General features: G+C 39.3%; 2 protein-coding genes across 2 annotated transcripts; one reads left to right on the top strand and one right to left on the bottom strand.

The window, feature by feature from the left end:
* Window positions 1-1,160: 1,160 nt before the first annotated feature.
* LOC308091655 (uncharacterized protein) lies at window positions 1,161-2,663 on the bottom strand (the record flags this gene model as incomplete). The annotated part of the gene is made up of 1 exon (XM_080437316.1): window positions 1,161-2,663. Exon 1 carries the CDS (start codon window positions 2,613-2,615, stop codon window positions 1,161-1,163), a length of 1,455 nt encoding a protein of 484 aa, XP_080293442.1. The 5' UTR covers window positions 2,616-2,663.
* A 9,337-nt stretch (window positions 2,664-12,000) lies between these two features.
* On the top strand, window positions 12,001-15,731 carry LOC308091859 (glycosyltransferase family 92 protein F13G3.3-like). The gene is made up of 2 exons (XM_080437600.1): window positions 12,001-12,459; window positions 14,767-15,731. Exons 1-2 carry the CDS (start codon window positions 12,183-12,185, stop codon window positions 15,621-15,623), a joined length of 1,134 nt encoding a protein of 377 aa, XP_080293726.1. The 5' UTR covers window positions 12,001-12,182; the 3' UTR covers window positions 15,624-15,731.
* The last annotated feature ends 6,934 nt before the right edge of the window (window positions 15,732-22,665 follow it).

Genomic DNA, 22,665 nt, shown 5'->3' with positions numbered 1-22,665 from the left:
GAGGGAATTTTGAGCTGGTAGAAAGGGGGTAGTGAGCGACATATACACTTTGGTCATCTAGGTTACAATTTGTGATGCCCTTACAAAAATCAAACAAAAAAACACACATTAATGGCTGGTTTCGCAATTCCAGATCTTGCTGTACCAGTTGGAGATTTGGGCTTGTTTGGCCTTGTTTGTTGATGGCTCTTCCAATTAGAACCTGGCTAGATTGCTTCTCTTTCCATACTGGTACGCCTCCTGTCTCTGAGTAATAAGGTGTTTTATGTCAGGTTTCAGCTCTTATTGACTTTGCTTGTTGTGGTCTGTGTCCATAATTATGCAGTGATGTAGTTTATTTGCATGTTAACACCTCCTTTCTTCCTCTTGGCCGTGACCTGCAGCATACAAGTTCATCAGATCGTCCTTGACTGCTGGATCAAGAGGCAGAGTTTTAGTCTGCAGACACTGGAGGAGGCTGGAAATGTAACTGGACATATTTGCTGGGCTGGCCCTTGTTCAAGGGACTGGTTGATAGTTCCAGGCTTAGTCCATGTGCTTGTTTTAAAGCATCCTTTAAGAAATATACTATCACATGTCTAACATTTTGGAGATCAAGTTCATGAGGCTGCCCTTAGAAGCGTCAACTACAGGGTATCTTTTCCTTCCTTAACAGTCTGAAATATGTTAATCATAGCCCTCTTTTGAAAGAGATTGTACTGTACTCACTGTCAAGTAATAGTATTTGAAAGAACTGATGTGATTGAAGGTGCTGTTACTGTTTTTGTTTTGTTTTGTTAAAACAAAAACAACACATATCCATAAAACGTTAAAGCTGTTAAATCCGATAGGAATCATCGCTATATAGAGTGCTTACTCAGTAACAAGGGTGTCCCTGTCCCTGTTTAGTAAACAGAAAATACATTTTCAGGTGGTTTACAGATTTCATCTAATCAGGAGAGAGAACAACCACAAAGACAAGTTATCAGTATGAGTTCTCTCTCCTGATTGGATGAAATTGGTATCCTCACCTGAAAATGTACTAAAGAGCTGGGGAGAAGGAGAGACCCCTGTTATTGAACAAACACTCTATAGAGCTAATTAACACTTACTTTAACAAACAAATGTAGGCTCTACATACTCGGATTTCTGATAACCATTATGATCTCAGCAGTTGGCAGTTATTGTCCCGCAGAATTCATGCTTGAACTGTGCGCTCCTTTCTTGTTTTCCTCCTCACATTTCTTCTTTATGGCCTCCAGTTTCTCAACACGGTGTTTCTTTCCTGTTTCCTCCATCTTCTTAATCAGGAAGTCAAGATGCTTAAGAGTGGACAGACTCTTGGACTTAAGGGCAATTTTCTCCAGTTGCATGATATGCTGGTAGGCTTGGTTCACCAATCTGGACTTTTCAGCGTTTTCTTTTTCCAACTCTGTTGAAAGTCCTGTCTTTATGTCTGTGTTCTCCGCAAATGTCTCACTTGCTTTTGTGTAAATCGCTTTTAAGTCTTCATAAGTCTTTGTGACCTTCCTGGTTGATGATTGATATATTTTAGCTTCTTTGACATGCTTTGTGTAGTGGCACTTGCCAGTGCACACAGTGCAGTGGTTACTTGTCATAGCACTACACCATGAAAGATCCCTGACCCACCAGCAGTCTGGATAGTGACAAGTCTCCTCACACACACTGCAGCAGGTTGCCTCTTCTGACTTCTCTGTGGGAACCTTTTCTTTGAAAGGTTCATCAACTTCATAGGTGAATTGTCTGCCTAGATCCATAGCTTCCTTATTTAATTTCAGGGCTGCTTCAGTCTGGAGCAGTAGATTCTGTTTTTTTTCTATCAACATTATCTTTTCTTGTAAGCAGTTGATGGAGGCCTCCAGCTGTTTGCGGTCTTTCAGAACACCCTCTGTCATCTTCAAGTTTCGTACCCTCATGTTATCCAGATACGCCATAAACTTCTTCATGTTTTTCATTCCAATATTCCATTGCATTTCGCTGCTCTCATACTCCTCAAGATCATAAAAGGCCACAGATTGACAATTATCGAAGAGGAAATAAACAGGTTGGCCCATCTCATTTTTGGCACATGGGATCTGTGCCGTAGTGACGGCTTTAAGGACATTTTGAGGGACTCTTCCAGTTGCAGCATGTGTTATGAAAAACACTATATTATTTGCTATGTCATTGCCAAATAAGGACAGAACTGAATCAAAGACGTAGGCCTGTCCTGCAGTAATTCGAGTCTGTGATGCCATCACCACAAGGGCCACGGCAGTGATTTCATGAATTCCATTTTCCGATCTGAACAACTCAAGGAGATTCTCCGCAATCAGCAAGTCCTTCTCTAACCCTCGAGTGTCTCCATATCCAGGAGTGTCAATGATGGTGAGAGACGGGCCATCCTGCACAAAAACCTCATATACAGTGACCTTTGAAGTTTGAGATTCTGTCTGATCTTTTCCTCCCTCCTCCTCTGTGATCTCATACCACAACTTATCCTTGAACTCTACACCTAGGGTGTAGTTGACCATAGTGTTGATGAGCGTTGTCTTCCCTGTTCCAGTTTCTCCCACTAACAGTATAGTATTGTTCTTCTGAGTGTTCCTCTCCCCAAAAGTCCATCTTTCAATCATAGGATTTTTCTCATCTAGAATGTTCCTGACCGTGGGTAGTTGATAATGTACTGGTCCTGCATGTTTCAAGTCTTTTAAGACTGATGATACGCTGCTTTTTCTGTAAAATAAAAATGGTGATGAAAACACAATACACAAAAAAGGTTCCATATGTTGCACTAAAAGTGTCTCATAATCGTATACGGGAAACTAGTTTGGTGCTACAGTAGCACCTTTGTCAATTGATATTACTGTATGTAGAACCATTATACTGTAGGTTACTTAAACTAAGCTGAAGAACCAATAAAGAGCTCTAAGAAACATGCAGATGTTTAACAGGTTCTTTGTATAGCAACAGTGCTAGGCTATAACCAACACAAAGAACTGTTGAAGAAACATTTTCTGTGTACTTGCTTATCAGATATAATTTCCTTCTCATTGGATATAAATAAATATACAATGATTTATGTAATGTAAACCTAAATAATTTCTAGCATGACTTCATAATGTATTTTTCCACAGCCTTTTGTTTTTTATCACGTATTCATTAGAATTGTGTTCCAAAAAAAGGAATCCCATTACACATACGGCTGTCGGCCGGTGCATATAAGCAGCGTAGGATTTTTTTTCTGTCTGTGGGAGAGTAGCGTTGTCAGTTCTCAGTTGTTTCATCAAACAAACTAAATGATATCATAGACTGATGATAAAACGTCATGAAATCTAAATAATTTTAGGGATGTTTTTGACTTAGCATGACATACTTCATTGGGTGAATCACTTGATCTCCTATTGCAGTTTTCCCAACGCTTCTTCCAGATACCGGAGAATAATAACATTTTCTCCAAACACAGACTGTATCAAATATAGATACATATCATAAACGAAACATATTTATTTTTATGTTTGGAACACAGTTCTTATATCATGTGATTTAAAACATGTCTATGGGATTTTCTTGGGGAAAAAAATCTTCATGACCCAGGGGGCTTCGGTTTGACGTCAGGACTTCTGTACTCTATTTTACTATGTTCTGTGTTAATAGCAATAACAAGGCATTTCAATTAACAAAAAAATTGTGTGATTCGGTTGTGTTTAATTGCAATATTTGCCACTGAGACATAGGCACCGGAATGGACAGCATAGATAGGATGACCTCCCAGTATTTAGTGATCGACAGTGGTGGCTTTAGATGTCGATGTCGAAGCAAACAAATTAGTTTCAGGGCAGTGTGTCTGGGGAATTAAATAACAGACCTGGGACTTGACACCCTATTAACCACATCTTTCCAAATGTGGAAAAAGGTATTGACATTTTGGGTTTAAAATAATAGAAACATTCACTCTCAGTATGGGGGGCACTACAAGTTAACCAGCAATCTCGCCCATGTTGACCAAGGGAAATTGGGAGGTTTTCCTTTTATATTTTATACGCACAAATGTACATTTACAACTTATAGTTGGAAACTAACAACACATTAAAGTGCTTAGTTAATTAAACTCTGAAGGAAGAGTGTACAACATGAACATAAATGGACTTGACGGTGAATGTCATGACATCACCGTCTAGCCACAGCCACCACTAATGTCCCCCCAATCCCCCTCCCTTGCTGTCACCTCTGTACTGAGATGTAGTGGAGCAAAAGTATAAAAAATCTGAAAGGAAACACTCAAGTGAGGTAAAAAAATATACCATTTCAAACATGTTTGGGGTCATTTTAACGTCTACTCTGGCTTTTGTGAGCACCCCAGACAGTTTTTAAGTTGCTTGATTCAGTATTAAGATATTTGATATTAATGTTATTAGACGCGTCCCCTTCCTATATAAACCTATTTAACTGTAACTATGTAACTACAAACCATGATAGATTCATCAAAAACATCCTTGGTTCTGGTGACTTATATTGTCCTTCTAATACGTGAGGGGGCCGTATTTTTTCAATTGCTTTTTAATTAATTTATTTATTTGTATCGTATTAACATTTTTTTCAGTCACCAGAACTAAGGACGGGTGTTTTCAATAAATCTATCATGGTTAAAATGGAATAAAGGGAGGTTCCACCGGGGATTGAGACTAAATCAGGCTGGTCCGGTGCATCTCAGGAGCAGACACATACTATATCTTAGAGCCGTTTTCATTAACTAGAGGTGAACACATACGTCACATCACAAATCCGACTGATATGCCCACATAGAGATCTCTGTATCTGTCAGTCCTTGTCCCTTCTATGCCCATATATGGAGATCTCTGTATCTGTCAGTCCTCATCCCTTTTATGCCCATATGGAGATCCCTGGTGTCAGATATTTCTGTATCTGTTATCCGTGTCCCTTTTATGCCAATATATGGAGATTGCTGATGTCATCAGTGTATGCCCATATATGGGCATGCCCTTTTGTGCCCATATATGGAGCTGACAAAAATTACTATCAACTATCTAAACAAATCAAGAAACTTCAAAAATGTCTGGGGTGAAACACAAAAGTCAGAGTAGATGTTAAAATGACCCCAAACATGTTTGAAAGTGAAATGTTAGGACTTGAATAAATGTAGTTACTTTCCACCACTGTTTATTTTTTCCACTAACGAGTATGGCAGTATGGACAATAGAACACAGCTAGAGAGGGATTCCAACTTTTTAACACTCACACATAAGGCATGATGAAGCCTGATGTTCCCTTGTCACAGTCAGTGGATGCTGGTGGAACTGGATGATGTTCTGATGGTGAAGCATAAAAAACAAAACAGTTGAGTCAATGAGGGATAAAACGCATGATTTAAGTGAACGGGAAGTTCTCAGAGAAAAGGTTGTGCAGCTGTCGGAGGAAAAGGGTTTATAATTTTTACTTTGAATATGTTTTCATTTCCTTCCTGTGTTAAATGCAACTTAGAGTTAGCATTGTTACAGTGACCTGTTCAGTACCTGTTCAAATAAAAGCTTTATTAAATGGACAAATTGTGTGTCCACATGACCTGTTAGATCAGAACCAATGCGGCGTTTGCTCCCACCACCACCCCAGCACCACCAGTGGGCTCTGCTATTGGTCTGTTCCCCATGGGGGGTTGTTATCATATATCTATCTCACTGCTCTTAATGGTTAATGATGGTTGTCTAAATTGTGCTGAGCAGGGAGAAAAATATAGCAGAGCCTGAACGCCAAGATAAAATATTACATCCGCACTTGTATTCTCATTCTATATATTTGTTCAATATATATTCGGTATATAATATTGGTTCAATCTATTCGTGAGTTATCTGACTGAACTGATGCCTTTTCAAAGTTTGCATTCAAATGATGGCTATAGCGCCCCCCCTTTGGCCAATTGGAGTAAGATTGGTTTCAGCGCTATTTGGAATGACCATACTGCAGAGTTTCATAAAAATGTGACTCTGCATTTATGTAGTTAGGGGCAGAAGAATCATTTTCATAAAACTCTAATGTTCATTGGCTCATAAAAGCTTACATTTTTCACTTAAACAAATTTCAGTAAGATGTTTTGTGGAGATTGCGCAAGAATCCCATGAGGAGATAGATTTGGACAGTTTGGACAGTTTTTCATATAATTCAAAATGGTTGGAGATCTAAAGGTCAGAGGTCATAGGTCAAGTTTTTCAATGAAAGTGTATTTTTTATTTTGACTAAAGACGAGAGGCGCAGCCTGCGCTACCACGGGAGTGCGGACAGCGGCTTAAAAGTAACACAGCATTGAAGGGAACTCCTTCTAACGCTCTGGTCCAGAGCTAGCCCGCCCCAAACATCTTCCTAATAAGTACTTTTGAGAGCGTAAAATGAAACAGGTCCATTTTGCAGTGGTGGAAGAAGTACTCAGATATTTCACTTAAGTAAAAGTAGCAATACCACAATATAAAAATACTCTGTTACAAGTAAAAGGCCTGAGTTCAAAATGTTACTTGAGTAAAAGTACAAAAGTATTGGCTTCAAAATATACTTAAAGTACCAAAAGTAAAAGTACTAAAATCATTGAAAATAGCAGATCTACAAGCTCACAACGATTTGCATCAGCTTTTTTCAAAAAGGTTATGTATAAAATAGGGCTAAAGTGGTTGAAAATGTAGATATCCACCTTCTGTCATTTAGCTTTCCATTCCCACAACAATATACAGAAAAAAATTGCATATTTTGGACATAGTGTGAATGGTGATTAATCATGATTAATGACTTTTTAAGCTGTGATTAATCTGATTACAAATTTGAATTGTTTGACAGCACTAATTAATAATAATAAAATAATAATAATTATATATATATATATATATTTATATATATATATATACTGCAAAATGATTACTTTTACTTTTGGTACTTTAAGTTTTGATGCCGAAACCTTTACTTTTACTCAAGTCAATTTTGAATACCCAACTTGTGCTTTTAACAGACTATTTCTACAATACGGTATTGATACTTCTACTTAAACATGTGAGTACTTCTTCCATCACTGCAATTCAATTACATTCAGTTCAGTTCAGTTCAGTTCAGTTCAGTTCAGTTCAGTTCAGTTCAGTTCAGTTCAGTTCAATTCAACTCAATTCAATGTGATCGTGTCTACAGTCTACCTTACCTTTCACAAGTCCTGATGAATCCTCCTCTGTAGAAATGCCAATGTATTTGAATGGAATGCAATTTAAATGTAATTGTTGAATGTCTACAGTTGCAGTCAGTCACACAGTGTCAGCTGGGAGCAGCTATCAATACAAGAAGATGTGTGCTGTGTCCTGCTTATATACAGAGACCATGCAGATGGGAGGAGACTCAGGTAGAGAAATGTGCCTGATAGTACTGGCCAGGCTCAACAAATCCAATCAAAGCCACATGAACGTGTGTGTGTGTGTGTGTGTGTGTGTGTGTGTGTGTGTGTGTGTGTGTGTGTGTGTGTGTGTGTGTGTGTGTGTGTGTGTGTGCGTGTGCGTGCGCGTGCGTGTGTGTGTGTGTGTGTGTGTGTGCGTGTGTGTGTGTGTGCGTGTGTGTGTGTGTGTGTGTGTGGGTTCAAAGAGTAGGATTGTGTTGGACACATGATCAGTGCTGACATTGTTTAAACATGTTGATATAATATTGATCTAACTTAAATCTACATTTATAATCTCAGCTGCTGACCTGGTGCTTCGTCTTGTGGCTCAAAGGTTCACTCAATATTTCATTTCAACAAAAAGAGACATTTGGTGTGTTTCCCCAAAACTTGAATTAATCACTGAAGCCCTAATTCATTTCAACGATAGTGAAAATAGCTCACAAGCTTGTAGATCTGCTATTTTCCAATATCCAGAGTATAAAAAAGTTTATTAAAGTGGTTAATTTGTTCTTCATTTTACTGGGGACCCCTGAAGGACCCCAGGCCTCACACACACACACACACACACACACACACACACACACACACACACACACACACACACACACACACACACACACACACACACACACACACACACACACACACACACACACACACACACACAAAGATCAATGCATTGATACCATATACAGTAGGCCGGTGGTTCTCTGCTTCTCAAAGTGTGGTCCAGGGACCCACCGGGGTCCCTAAGGGGCTTCCAGGGGGTCCTCCAGTAAAATGAGTCAATACAGCATCACAATCAGTTTACTCACTTTAACTCGGTTTTATACTTCAGATACAACATGGTACAACATATCTTCAGATGGGGGTCCAGGGACACATACATATTAATTTAGGGTCATTGACATGAAAAGCACATCATTTAAATTGAATGTGTGTGTGTGTGTGTGTGTGTGTGTGTGTGTGTGTGTGTGTGTGTGTGTGTGTGTGTGTGTGTGTGTGTGTGTGTGTGTGTGTGTGTGTGTGTGTGTGTGTGTGTGTGTGTGTGTGTGCAAGGGTGGACAAAGTACTCAAATGTTTTACTTAAGTAAAAGTATCAATACTGCAATGTATAGAAATATGCTCTGTTAAAGGTAAAAGTCCGGAATTCTAAATATACTTGAGTAAAAGTATGAAAGTATTTTTATCAAAATGTACTTAAAGTACCAAAAGTAAAAGTAGGCCTACTCATTACACAAAAAATCCTTTGAAAGTAGCAGATCTACAAGCTCACAATGCAGCGCATCGCGACGCATTGGGAGCTTATATATCTGCTATTTTCAAATGGCCAATATAGAGCTGAAGTGGTTATGTATGTTTTGTAGTAATAATCAAAATCTACAAAGTAACTAGAAACTAAAATTTTCAAAGAATTGTAGTGGAGTAAAAGTACAATATTTGCCTCTGAGATGTATTGGAGTAGAAGTACAAATATTGGAAATTAGAAATACTTGAGTAAGGTACAAATACCTCAAAAGTACAGTACTTGAGTACATGTACTTAGTTACTTTCCACCACTGTGTGTGTGTGTGTGTGTGTGTGTGTGTGTGTGTGTGTGTGTGTGTGTGTGTGTGTGTGTGTGTGTGTGTGTGTGTGTGTGTGTGTGTGTGTGTGTGTGTGTGTATGTGTGTGCGTGGGGGGGGTTCAAAGTGTAGCACTGTATTGGACACATCATCAGTGCTGATAGTGTGTAAACATGTTGATATGATATTGATTTAATTAAATAAATCTATATTTGTATTCATGAGCTGATAACATGTCTCTGCTTTGTCCTGTGGGTCTGAGGTCAACACTATTACATCATTACTATAAATGGTAAATGGTGCATTTATATAGTGCTTTTATCCAAAGAGCTTTACATAGATTGTGCATTACATTCACCCATTCACACACACATTCACACAACGATGGCGGAGGAAACCATGCAAGGCACCAACCTGCTCATCGGTAGCAATTATGGGTTCAGCGTCTTGCTCAAGAACACTTCGACACTAACTCTGGGGGAGCCCCCCAGCCCGGGATCGAACTGGGAACCTTGCGGTTTTCCAGTTCACTCTACCCGGCCACTGCCGCCCCTTATTATACATTGTATATATTATATTTAAACCATTACATCATTATTGGCTCTCAGTATTCTCAGTATTTACATTGTGCTCCTTAATAATATCTATTACATAATGGCTGACAAAGTGCTACTTTAAAGATATATTTCACTTCAAAACACTTCTGAGGTCATTTTAACGTCAACTTGTGTTTGAACAGTTTTTTGATTCAATATTTAGATATTTGACATTCATTTTATCAGACACTCTCACTTCCCACTGAAGTTAGCCATTGTAACTTCAAACTCCATTTTGATCATGTTAGATTCATTCAAAACAAACGACGGTGGTTCTGGTGACTGATATTTTTATTGATTGATTACTTTTTTCATTTATTTTTTAAATTATATTTTTTAACCCATTAAAACTAGGAACGCATCTGTGTAACCACTTTAACCATTATTTTATACTTTTGCTATTCAAAAATAGCAGATATACAAGCTCAAAGCGGGGCGCAGAGTACCGCGCTATGAGCTCAAATCTTTGCTTCATGGGGGGTCCCTGGAACAACACATTTTCAGATGGGGGTCCGCGGCCAAATACATATCATTTTGGGGGTCCTTGACATGAAAAATGTTGAAAACCACTGATTATAGCATCAACTTTTTCCAAAGAACTGTTAGGATTTAGAAGACATTTTGTAGAATCCCCAGAAGCAAAGATCTGAGTTACAAATGTTCGCTAAAAAAAAAAAAAAAAAAAATATATATATATATATATATATATATATATATATATATATATATATATATATATATATATATATTTTTTTTTTTTCTTTTATATATATATATATATATATATATATAAATACACATATATATATATATATATACATCAGTCCCAGGAACCAAGTATGCATGTTTTCAATGAATCTATCATGGAAAACAAAAGCCTGAGTAGTAGTTAAAATGATCCCAAACTTGTTTGAAAGTGAAAAGTCTTTAGAATATTGAATTTTAACAGACACATGTGTTTGTAACTATGTATGATATTAATAAACTGTATCATAAGACTCCTCTGAAGTTTTTTTTTCTTTTTTACTGCCAAAGGAGATTTGTGTTCAATAATAGTTAACACAATTCAAAAGTATTCCACATTTTTCTAAAACAAATTCAAGATCCATCAAAATGTTTCGACACACACACATTTTAATTCTTTATTTGAATCCACAAATTACAATTAATTTACAGGAAGACAAATATAACGGGGTTGAAATTTCATGGTCCCTAAGGATACACATGACACACAGACAAACTGCCTATAACAGCTGAAACAGAGCAATATTTCGCAAGTTGTTTGGCTTTGCTTTTTGTCATGCCAGCGATTGCTAGGCCACTCGTGGTCAGCTTATATACATGGCCCAGGCTTCCAAATATGAGTACAGAGAATCTGCATCTGTACCCAAGGTTTGTTATGATTCCCAGTAGCGGTTGGTACTTGGTTGGTACTTAGAATGCTTATCTTGGAAATTCTGGTTCATGTATAGGTCAAAGACACAGCCCACCTCCAGAATCAGAGCCTCCTTGTGACAGGTGTCAACAAAAACGACATCAGGGGTATTTGGGATGTTAGCAAAGACATCACAAGCTAAACCAAACCAATCTGGTAGCACTCTTGAGTGTTTGTACATTGCTGCACTGGATGGCATACATTTGTTGACTGCATCGGACACTATGTCGACAATGCGGTCGTGGCGTTTTTATATGCACTACATCCATTGGTGATGTGTGCAATGGATTCAAAATCATGATGGTTTATACAGAGTGGACTATGGATGTCGGGATACCAGATTGACAGATTGTACTTGGTTGGTAATACTTGCATTCTTGCTTTGATGGTGAATTTTAACACATCCTCCCCAATTACAGCATTTTTGTACATCGTATGTGAAACAGAATGATCAGCGGAATCAACACAGGCCAACTTTCCCTGCAGTCGAAGTCCACGCCAGTGTTGTTTGGCCTCAGTCTGTTTCATATTAAGCAGAACCCTTCTAGCTGTGTCTTCCTGTAAACAAAGGTGGAAATGTGTCAAATTTGCACACGCAACATGAATGATCTCCCTCTTGATCGTTCAGATTGTAAACTTCAAGGTTTAAAGGAGTTTCCACTATATGACTCCAAGTGGTCTGGTGTCCTGTAGTCTATCATGACCAGACACACACACACACACACACACACACACACACACACACACACACACACACACACACACACACACACACACACACACACACACACACACACACACACACACACACACACACACACACACACACACCACACACCACACACCATTTATCTAACAGAAACACACAAACACACAACAGGAGGGGCCAAAAGTTGGGTATTTCCACAACAACAGTGCTGGGAATAAGAGACTTCACTTGAAGCCTTGGTTTGGGATCATTCCCGTCTACGGCATGATGATTAACTGTAATAATAAACAAAAACTGAGGTATGTCCTCTTCTTTGTTACTGCCGGCATCATCATCATCATCATCATGAGATTGATTCACAGGGACACACAGACTCATACTGACCCCGCGTCTGGACCGAACCCTGTGTCCCTGCCGTACCGCTGCCCAGAGCATCACCCCTCTGAATAACACCAAGCACCTGCTGGTCTCAGCCTACATGGATCGCAGGGTGAAAGGCTGGGATTTACGCATCATTGGCATATTCAGGAGAGATTCAATCGTACCCCTTCACTGTGTTTTCTGTTGTTGCAATGGGAACTATTCCATGCACGACAGCACTCCGGCTAGCTTTGTACCCGTCAACAGTTTCGGTTTTCCCTTTGAGACTATGGATGTCATGTGTCGGATCCCCGCAGGGTGCAAAGCCACCCACGTCACCCTGTCCATTCATCCAGACAGCATGGAAGCACTGCAGCAGATCTTTCTCCCTATAGGTAACTGACTATTTTTTTCGCACCTTAGCTAATGTCCGTATATCACGTACAGAATACATCTGCTGCTATGCTCACGCACCTTTATATCTTATCTCAGGTACTATGTGTAAATATGTAGAGAATTTGTTTGTTTTCTTTGATTGATCTCTCTTTGATCCGGGGCGACCGTGTTTTAGAGCGAGCAGTCTTTGCTGAGGTTACCAAACGCACACACAGTAAGATGTTGTAAAAGTTTCTTTCCAGGCCTTGAGGCCATATAGTTACATATTGTTGAACGTGTTGTTACTATTATTATTTGGCATCGGGATGGAGAGCTCAGTCTGACATTATTCTAATTCGTCAAACGTCAGCCTCGTTAGTTAAGCTGCTGTAGCCTACAGATTAAACAAGTGTTCTGTGTTTAATAAACACATATTTACAAAATAAAGTCTAATTTCTATCATCATTAGGGCTTTGATGCTAATTCTCAACATGATGGATGCAGTTGCAGAAGTTGTAGTGCTTAAAGGAAAGCTCAGTTTGGCTTTTTTGCGCAGCAAAACACAAGAAAAAGATTAAAATAAATTAGAGATGCACCGATGGAAAAATCCTTGGCCGATACCGATTACCGTTTTTTTATAAGTCTGTTACCGATACCGGTTTTACCGATACCAATTTTCTATTTAAGAACTAGACAACTAACTAGATTTCTTTCAGGACGAGTTCAAGTACTTAATTTTGTGTACTCGCCAATACAGAGTACCAATAAGATTAAACCAGGAAAATAACACTTATTATGCCATATCACAATAGTACAATATCCAAAATCACTATTATGGGCTATTATGGGCTAATCAAGGCTATAATATTGATGCCCTGATTATGCAACGAAAGGCCTAAAGTGATTACAAAAATAAGAAGAATTTTAAAAAGAATACTACTGTAGCCTATATATTTTTATTTTATTTGTACCATTACTGTCATGGCTGTCACTGTTATAGAGCTGCATGATTATGGCAAAACTTATGGGTCCATATTGAGATCAGTTATTACAATTATTATTTTTTACAAAGAAAATCTTATCTTAATGGATTTTTTTTTCTTGTTTTGACTAAAAGCAAAAATAAATAAATAAGGTTTTCCCATTCAGACACATAGCAGGACATGTCACTCTAGTCTAGTCTCTTGCCTTTCAATGATATCAAAGGCAAAATATTACCTTATGTCACTGTTTTGGCTCCTTTTAAACATCTGGGACTTAAAACGTTACACTACTCTCTCTGTTGCTCAGTGGACTTTGTTAAACTTTCGGACGAGAATTAACAAGCTTTAATAGGCTACAGCTGGAAAGATGACAAGACGTCTGTAGGCACATGAATTATGGATGATGGATGATATCATGATCACAACGTCTTTTTGAGTTGTTGTTGGAAGCTGCTTACAGCTTTAAGGACTTTTCAGATGGCACCTTGTAATTTATTTGGAACAAGAGGCAACCCTGCAGGTTGAGCAGCTACTGTCTGATATGGGAGAAGTGCGTAGAGCCACGTACGCACACACACACGTCCGTGCCAAAGTTGTACTGTCTATTCAGCAACATACTGTATGCAAAGAAAGACAGGGGGGGGATTTTTCTTTGGAACTGGCTGTTTTTTTCTATAGCCTGTGTAGGGGAACGCAGTGAGCTGGGATTGAACCCGAGGCTCCCACTCGCCAGTCCGACGTGTTACCAGTCATGCCAATAGGGCTGAGCCCGATTGGCACGTCTGTTGCACGCCGGTTCTGGCTAATTTGACTGTGGGGGCTACACCTGCAACAGCGTTTGCAATGCTGTTGTTTGTGTTTGATGGACCGACAGTCACGGCATTGACTAGGCTATAACTGCACGCAGCATTATGGAATATAATATATTCCATAATATATAGATATTCGATGTAATGTTTCCTTATATTTCAAATGTAGGCTAATCAGCACCATATTATGTAGGCTGTCACTATAGGCTACTTGCTAATGTTTACTGAGTCTACTCGCACGACTTGACCATCATGCTGTTGCTGCGCAGTGCCCATGCAGTATCAATTTGACCGGCATAAAATCGCAATTTAGGACAGTGACCGGGCCGGTCACCGATGCGGCAGGTTTGATATAAAACCTGCTATTTTGATCGGCGGCCGATTGATGGGTGCATCTCTAAAATAAATCATTTTTTTCTTTGAGAAATGTCACCGATACGATAAGATCCAATGTGACCAAATAAGGCCATATCGGTCGGACACTAGAAATAACAAAGAAATGTTTTCTGACAATGAAGCTGTATTCTGATTATAGGTAACCAAGAGAGCAGCGGGACAGAGGAGATAAAGCCCCAGTTTAACTTCACAGTCTGCATCTCCACCCTGCATGGAGACTACAACAATGTGCTTCAATACACACAGGCAATAGAGATGTACAGGCTGCTCGGCGTGGGCAGGGTGGTGATCTACAAGACAAGCTGTGGTCCAGATCTCGACCGCTTGCTACACAGTTACAGCCAGGAGGGTTTGGTAGAGATGGTTCCCTGGCCTATAGAAAAGCATCTCAAACCATCGCGGCAGGGATGGCAGTATAAAGTGGGTGGAGGGAATCTGCATTACTTTGGCCAGCTGACCACACTCAATGACTGCATATACAGATACATGGACCGCTCGTGCTATGTCTTGTTGCATGACATAGATGAGATTATAGTACCGTACCAGCAAAACAGCCTAATGGCCCTGATGGTCCAGCTCCAACAGCAGGAACCAAAGGCAGGGGTGTTCCTTTTTCAGACTCATTTATATCCAAGTTTCCACTTTGAGCCCAGTGGAAAGTTCCACCTGCCCCAGTGGGAAGGGGTGCCAGGAACAAATATTCTGGAGCACATCTATCGTGAAGATCCAGTAAGTTATGACAAGATGATGGTTCAGCCAAGGATGGTGGAGCAGACATCAGTGCACGGAGTGCTCAAGAACTTCGGGAAAACATTCTTGGTCCCTCCAGATGTGAGTCGGGTCATTCACGTCCGCAATCAAACGCATACCGGCCAAAAGAACAAAGAGCAGCTGCACCGTGACTCGAGGCTGTGGGATTTTCATGAAAAGCTGATCCCCAGTGTGTATAAGGCCCTAGCAAGAATAGGGATGCTGAAGACAAAAGTATTGAGATGATGGAGCATGAATGCAGCTGCACAGACTAACACGTACAGCAAACAATCTTAAATGAGCTTGTCTGCACTTATGTGATTTTATACCTGATGCCAATTGATGTGATTTTAGCCCTTGTTAATGATAATGAACTTTTCATGCATTAAGAGCTTGATCAGACTGCAGCTCAAATTACAGTAAAGAAAAGGCTATTTTTGCAATAGTGATTAAGTGGTTAATGGTGGGTAATCTAATTTAAACAAAGGTGGAAATGTGTCAAATTTGCACACGCAACATGAGTGATCTCCCTCTTGATTGTTCAGATTGTAAACTGTATATAGTGGAACATTTTCCACTATATGACTCCAAGTGGTCTGGTGTCCTGTAGTCTATCATGACATGCACGCACGCACGCACGCACGCACGCACGCACGCACGCACGCACGCACGCACACACACACACACACACACACACACACACACACACACACACACACACACACACACACACACACACACACACAGACATTTCACCTTTGCAGGACAAACAGACGATAGCTTCCTGTCGCAGCTTTCGTGAGGCACCACCACTACTCTGTAGCATTTTGTAGATTGTGGAGGAGATGTCTGGCCTACAGTCTATCAGTCTATCAGAATACATTTACACTCTATTAATAATGAAACATTTACAGCAGCTGTCCACTAGGTGTCCTCCTACACACGTGTGGTCCAAACAATGGTCCAGAATAGGCAGTGGTGTAAAGTAACTGTACATGTACTCAAGTGCTGTACTTAATTACAATGTTGAGGTTTTTTTTTTTACTTTACTGGAGTATTTCCAATTTTCAGTACTTTTACTTCTACTCCACTACTTCTCAGAGGCAAATATATACTTTTACTCCACTGCAATTATTTGAAAACTTTAGTTAGTTACTTTGTAGATTTTTTATTATTATTACAAAACCACTTCAGCCCTTTATACATTTGAAAATAGCCGATCTACAAGTTCACAATGCGTTGCGATGCGACGCATTGTGAGCTTGTAGATCTGCTATTTTCAAAAGATTTCTATTCATTATACATTAGAAAACTTTATGAAATGGGACATTCTGCATAATGAGTACTTTCTACATGTGGTACTTTAAGCACATTTTGGTACCAATACTTTTGTACTTTTAATCAAATACATTTTGAATTCCAGACAATTTCTTAGTATCTCTACATTGCAGTATTGATACTTTTCCTTATCAATACCTTTAAAAAAAAACGTAAGTACTTTTTCCACCACTGAGAATTGGTTCTATATGGTATTTCCTTGGAGTGCATAAATTCGTACCTGTATTGGCAATAACAGGAGACATGGGACGGGAGCCATGTGAGATAAGGTGGACAAGTAGCATGGTAGCCTTATGGAATAGATTAATAAAAATGCCAGAGAATAGAGTTGTTAGGTAAATATTTAACTATGATGCATGTATCTATAAAAGGTGCATGGGCAAGTGCAGTAGATCAGAGGTGGAAAATAACTAAGTACATTTACTTAAGTACTCTACTTAAGTACAATTTTGAGGTATCACAACAAGCTTGTAGATCTGCTATTTTCAAATATTTTAGTACTTTTACTTTTGATACTTTAAGTACATTTTTTACTCAAGTAAATTTTTAATTCTGGACTTTTACTTGTAACAGAGTATTTCTATATTGCAGTATTGGTACTTTTACTGAAGTAAAGAAATTGAGTACTTTTTCCCACCACTGCAATAGATTAAGATCGAGGTTACTTGATAGTTTTCAACATAACAGCATTGTAAACATCACTGTGGTTAAAGACACACTTTATCGTTTATATCAGAACAAATGGTCACAGGACATATTGCAGAAACCAAAACTGAGAATATTTATTATGATAAAAAGCTGTTAAGTATTTATGAAGCAACGGCAATCATGTTAGCGGCCACACATCAGGAGATGATACTGTGGCATGTACTGTATACTGCACACACACACACACACACACACACACACACACACACACACACACACACACACACACACACACACACACACACACACACACACACACACACACACACACACACACACACACACACACACACACACACACACACACACACACGCGCGCGCACACACACACACACACACACACACACACACACAGCTGGACATTGTGAAAGATAAATTGGGATAAAGAAATGTGTTCAGCAAGATGGAGATGAATGTTTTCCTGGCTCCCACTCATTCTGTACCATCCATGAGATCTATACAGAGACAAATAGCTAATCAAGACACAGGAATCGTGGAAATGGTGGCATGTCGAGTCGACCCAGGAGCAACGAGACTGTTTGGATGCTCCTATAGAAACACTGGAGCCAGCAAAGTTGCTGTCACCTCATTATTCTTCAGATTACATTTTTGTATTATTAAACCATAAAATAAATGAACCAACTTTGAGGGTCCCTGTTTATTCCGGGCCTGTGGAATCTCCTTAACATGTACACCCACATCCCATGTCAGGGCCTCTGGCTCTTCTCTTCACATTAAAGCTTCACTTTGTAACTTTCTTTTTTATGAATAAAATGTAATTTTATCCAATCTGTATCTGGTAGAGTATGTTAATACAATATAACTTATATAATTGAGGTGGTTGTATTTTGTCTCCCTGCTTTACAGGATCTGACTCAAATTTAGAATTTTGACCTGATGGTCAAAATTCAATTTATCCCCCGAGCAAGCGGGGAGGCTCTATTAGCTCAATGGTAAAAAAAATGTCAGCACTTGCGCAGGAAACAGGGTTCAAATCCGGGGTAGAAGAGAAAAGTTACATAGTGCAGCTTTAAGCCGTGCAGTTGTCCTGGCACAGCATGAAAGGCCAGGAATAAAAATAAAAGGTTCTCCCGGCTCATCATTTGATCGTCTTCATTTGACGTCAGTTTTTAATTTACTTTATTTGAATGAAATTAAGTATTTAGAATGTCTAGTAAGTAGGTATATACCTGAACATACACATACATTATTTAGCCTAGCAGGCAAGATTAAAAACAGATGTGTGTTATTTTACTAATATGTATACATTTTATAAAATCAATTAGTGCACATATTTATTGTTTCCATATTGTGCTTTTTTATTTGTTCTTTACAAGCTCTATTTTTAAAACGACTGAGTGCTTACATTTTTGGGGGTCCCACTGTAAGATGATGCTTAGGGACCCAAAATGTTCAGAAACATTTGACCTTCATATCAATGCAACCACTAACAACTAACGACAGGTAGAAGAATGGGGCTTGACTCTTAGTATAAAGTATAAAGTATTGTCGGTGAGGTCTAGCAATTCCTCTTCTTTTTATTTGAAGGAGCCTCTCTGACCATAACTTCTGATGCATACCGTATTCTTGGAAATAAAAAGGAGGCATGAGATGTCTTCATAATCATTATTTATTTAATCAGTTGAAAATGTATTACTGATTAGGACAAATATATATGTTTTCAATTGCAAAAAAGAAAAGAAAATTACTGACATGTTAAAATGTTAACATTTAAAATGTTCTTCGCTGAATAATGAATACATGTTATATACCCTAAAAAGTTTTTATACAATAGTGAGAGTTAGATTATTATAACTGATAAATCCTATCAGGTGAGTTTGATTATTATAACTGATGAATCCTGTCAGGTGAGTTTTATTAGTATAAGTCAAACTTAACATATTATTGTCTCCGCCAGGCCAAAAGGCATGGCGAAGGCATGGCGAGAGAGTATGTTTTACCCCCTGTCCGTCCGTGTGTCCGTGTGTCCGTGTGTCCGTGTGTCCGTGTGTCCGTCCGTCCATCTGTCTGTGAACAGCTAATCTCAGGCACCGTTGGCCCGGTCGCTGCGAAACTGTGCACACACACTCCCTGGATGCCAATTCAGAACCTCTGCCCCAAATTGTTCACATGGGCCTGTTATAGCGCCACCTGGAGGCCGATTTGTGCAAAACCCATTTTTTTATATTACTCCTACAGATTTTATCCAAACATCACGCAAATCAGTACACAGTATCTCTATATTCATGTGATCAACACGGATCTGTCTGATTTTCCACATTCCATCCTGATTGGCTAAGGTTGGCTTCCAAAGATTGCAGGATTGGTCCATTTTGAACTAAATGCCTCAAATCATGAACGCAGCTTGCGATTTCCGTGAAATTTCACACGCACATTCCCACTATGCCGAGGAACAAATGCCACTTGAACGAAAAACATCTGCCCTGCATTTTTCACATTAGCCTTTTATAGCGCCACCAGGAGGCTGACTTACATGTAAAACACATATTTTGAGATTAAGCGTTCATATTTTATCCAAATTTCACGCAAATCGGTACACATGATCTCTATAGTCATGTGATCAAGATGGTTCTGTCCGATTTTTTATATTCCATCCTGATTGGCAAATTCTGAACATTGCTGGCCCACAATAACCTACCTGACCTGGCGGAGACCTGTGCTCCGAGGAGCACTTTTTCTAGTTGTGGTTGTTTTCATATCCACAAGGTAGAAGATAAAAGCAAAATGTACACAAATAATGGTTATGTTTAAAATTAACATTATATCACATGAGTAGCCTATACACAAATAATTGTTATGTTTAAAATTAACATTGTATTTAGCAGACTCATGAGGATGATGGATGGGTGATTTTCTGTATCTTTCAGTTCTCATTTTTAAGTTAACTCTCCACCAGACCGACTTTGAGCCAACTTGGCGTCGGGAAGCGTTCGATATAGTCGTCCAGTCGGTTAGGGGTCCGTCGGGTGGTCCGTCGGGACCTTTTCGGCCGACCCAGAGCCGACCGAACATGTTCAGTTCTTTGGCCGACTGGGGCCCGACTGGGAGTAGCCATGTTGCAGAGAAGAAGTAACAACAACACGCAGCGAGAGCTCTCGGTGTTGCCAGATTATGTGAGAGAAACAAGCGACCATGTCTATGAAAACCTACATTCACTGTTTCTCGTTGTCGCTCCCAGAGAGAGAGATTGATTGATTGATTTGACCTACTTTTGCGCTGTGGTGATGTAATCTATTGGGAGCAGGTGTGTAAGATTCCAATAGTATAAACATTTTAATTGGCTTTCATATACTCTTAATATATTTTTTTCAAATTAGATTTGGCCTATAGATCGAAATGTGCTCAGTTTTGGCTCTTTTCTGGGTGTTAATTTCAATAAATGAATTAATGTATTTATTTTTGATTATTCGAATAAACGTTTTCAAAAATGTTGTGTACATGTCAGCAGTGGTGGAAAAAGTACTCAAATGTTTTACTTGAGTAAAAGTATCAATGCAATAGATGTACTCTGAGTCTGTTACAAGTAAAAGTCTGGAATTCAACATTTACTTGAGTAAAAGTACTAAAGTATTGGTATAAAAATGTACTTAAAGTACCAAAAGTAAAAGTACTAAAATGTTTGAAAATAGCAGATCTACAAGCTCAGAACGCGTGCATCGCAACACGTTGTGAGCTTGTAGATCTGCTATTTTCAAATAGCTTATAGGTATAAAATAGGGCTAAAGTGGTTAATGTATGTTTTATAATGATTTATATCTGCAAAGTAACTAGTAACTAAACATTTCAAATAATTGTCGTGGAGTAAAAGTACAGACAATTGGAAATACTCCAGTAAAGTAAAAGTACCTCAAAATTGTACTTAAGTACAGTACTTGAGTAAATGTACTAGTTACTTTACACCACTGCACGTCAGTGAAGAAAAAAGAAAAAACGCTGGGAACATCCATTTACAAGTGACTTTGCAGGGAAACAAGCCCAAAGTCGCTTATAATAAGCAGACCTGGCTGCCCTAGACCCTAGGCTGAAAGTAATCTCTCAAGAACAGCAGAGGGCGCTGTTTTTCCTTTTTATTTGGCGATTGGTTCCCACATTGGGCTGGAAGTTATAAAGCATTACCATTTCAATGGGCAAGTCGGCTGACAGACTAAATGCCAACTTTTGCCAACCAAATACCAGTCTGTTGCAGTCTGAAGTAGTCTGAAATAGTTTGAACGAGTCTGTATGATGGAGAGTCACCTTTAGGGTGTCTGGTGGGGGGCAGCCAGGTTCTGGTGGGGGCTCAGGAAGCCCCAGGGAAAAGTTCCAATTGATTGACATCTTTATGGCAAAATGCATTATGCATAAACATGTCGTCACTGTCGGGTGGAAACTCTTTTAACTTTTTATCTCTTCAGGAAATATATTTTGGTGTTGGCTTTCTTTACCATGGCAGCAATGTGATGATTTAATTTCCACTGAGTCACACAATGGTAGCTGTTGGCCACACAGAAATAAAAGAGAGTTGGTGGATTTCTCCTGAATGTTGATAGTTTTGCACTTAGATGGATTTCATGCCAGTTGACTGCTGAAGACCCAACATTCGAGGTTGTCAAAGCCAGCCTGGAGAGATGTTACTTTGTCAGCGTGACACATGGATGAGATTAAAATATGGCAGCAGTTCAAGTGACATTCTATACACTTTGCCTGTGGCCAGAGAGAAAGCTACACCACCATTGTATTAGGGCAGGCCTGACACCAGGTTGAAAGAGACGTTCCATTGCAACAGTCTGTCCCACTTTGTCAAAATGCTTTTGAAAAGTCAAGGATACTGATAGTACCTGGAGCATCAGAGGTTTTATATAGGATGTCCATGATATAAGAGAGGGTGAGTAGCTGAACTTCCACCTCTGCTAGCAAACTGGGCAAAGTCCTTGAACAGTCTGTGTGATATCCCATCAGGGCAAGGGGCTTTGTTGGTTTCCTGGTGGCAATCTCCATTGTTATACACACTTCCCATGGATGTATTTGAGGGAGGGAATTTTGAGCTGGTAGAAAGGGGGGTAGTGAGCGGCTGTACATGAGAAAAACATGTGGTTGATTAAGTCAGCAACGTCTCTTCGGTCATCTGGGTCGCAGTTTGTGATGCCCTTAAAAAAAAAAAAAAATCACACCCAGTGTGAAGTGGGCGGTGTGGTCATCACAGTGGTCATCACAGACCCATGACTAGCTTAAAAAAAAACAT

Source organism: Gymnoscopelus braueri (genome assembly GCF_963280865.1).
Source record: "Gymnoscopelus braueri genome assembly, chromosome: 9".
NCBI lineage: Eukaryota > Metazoa > Chordata > Actinopteri > Myctophiformes > Myctophidae > Gymnoscopelus > Gymnoscopelus braueri.
The sequence above is the reverse complement of the archived record's forward strand: the minus strand, read 5'-3'. Positions and strand labels throughout refer to the sequence as shown.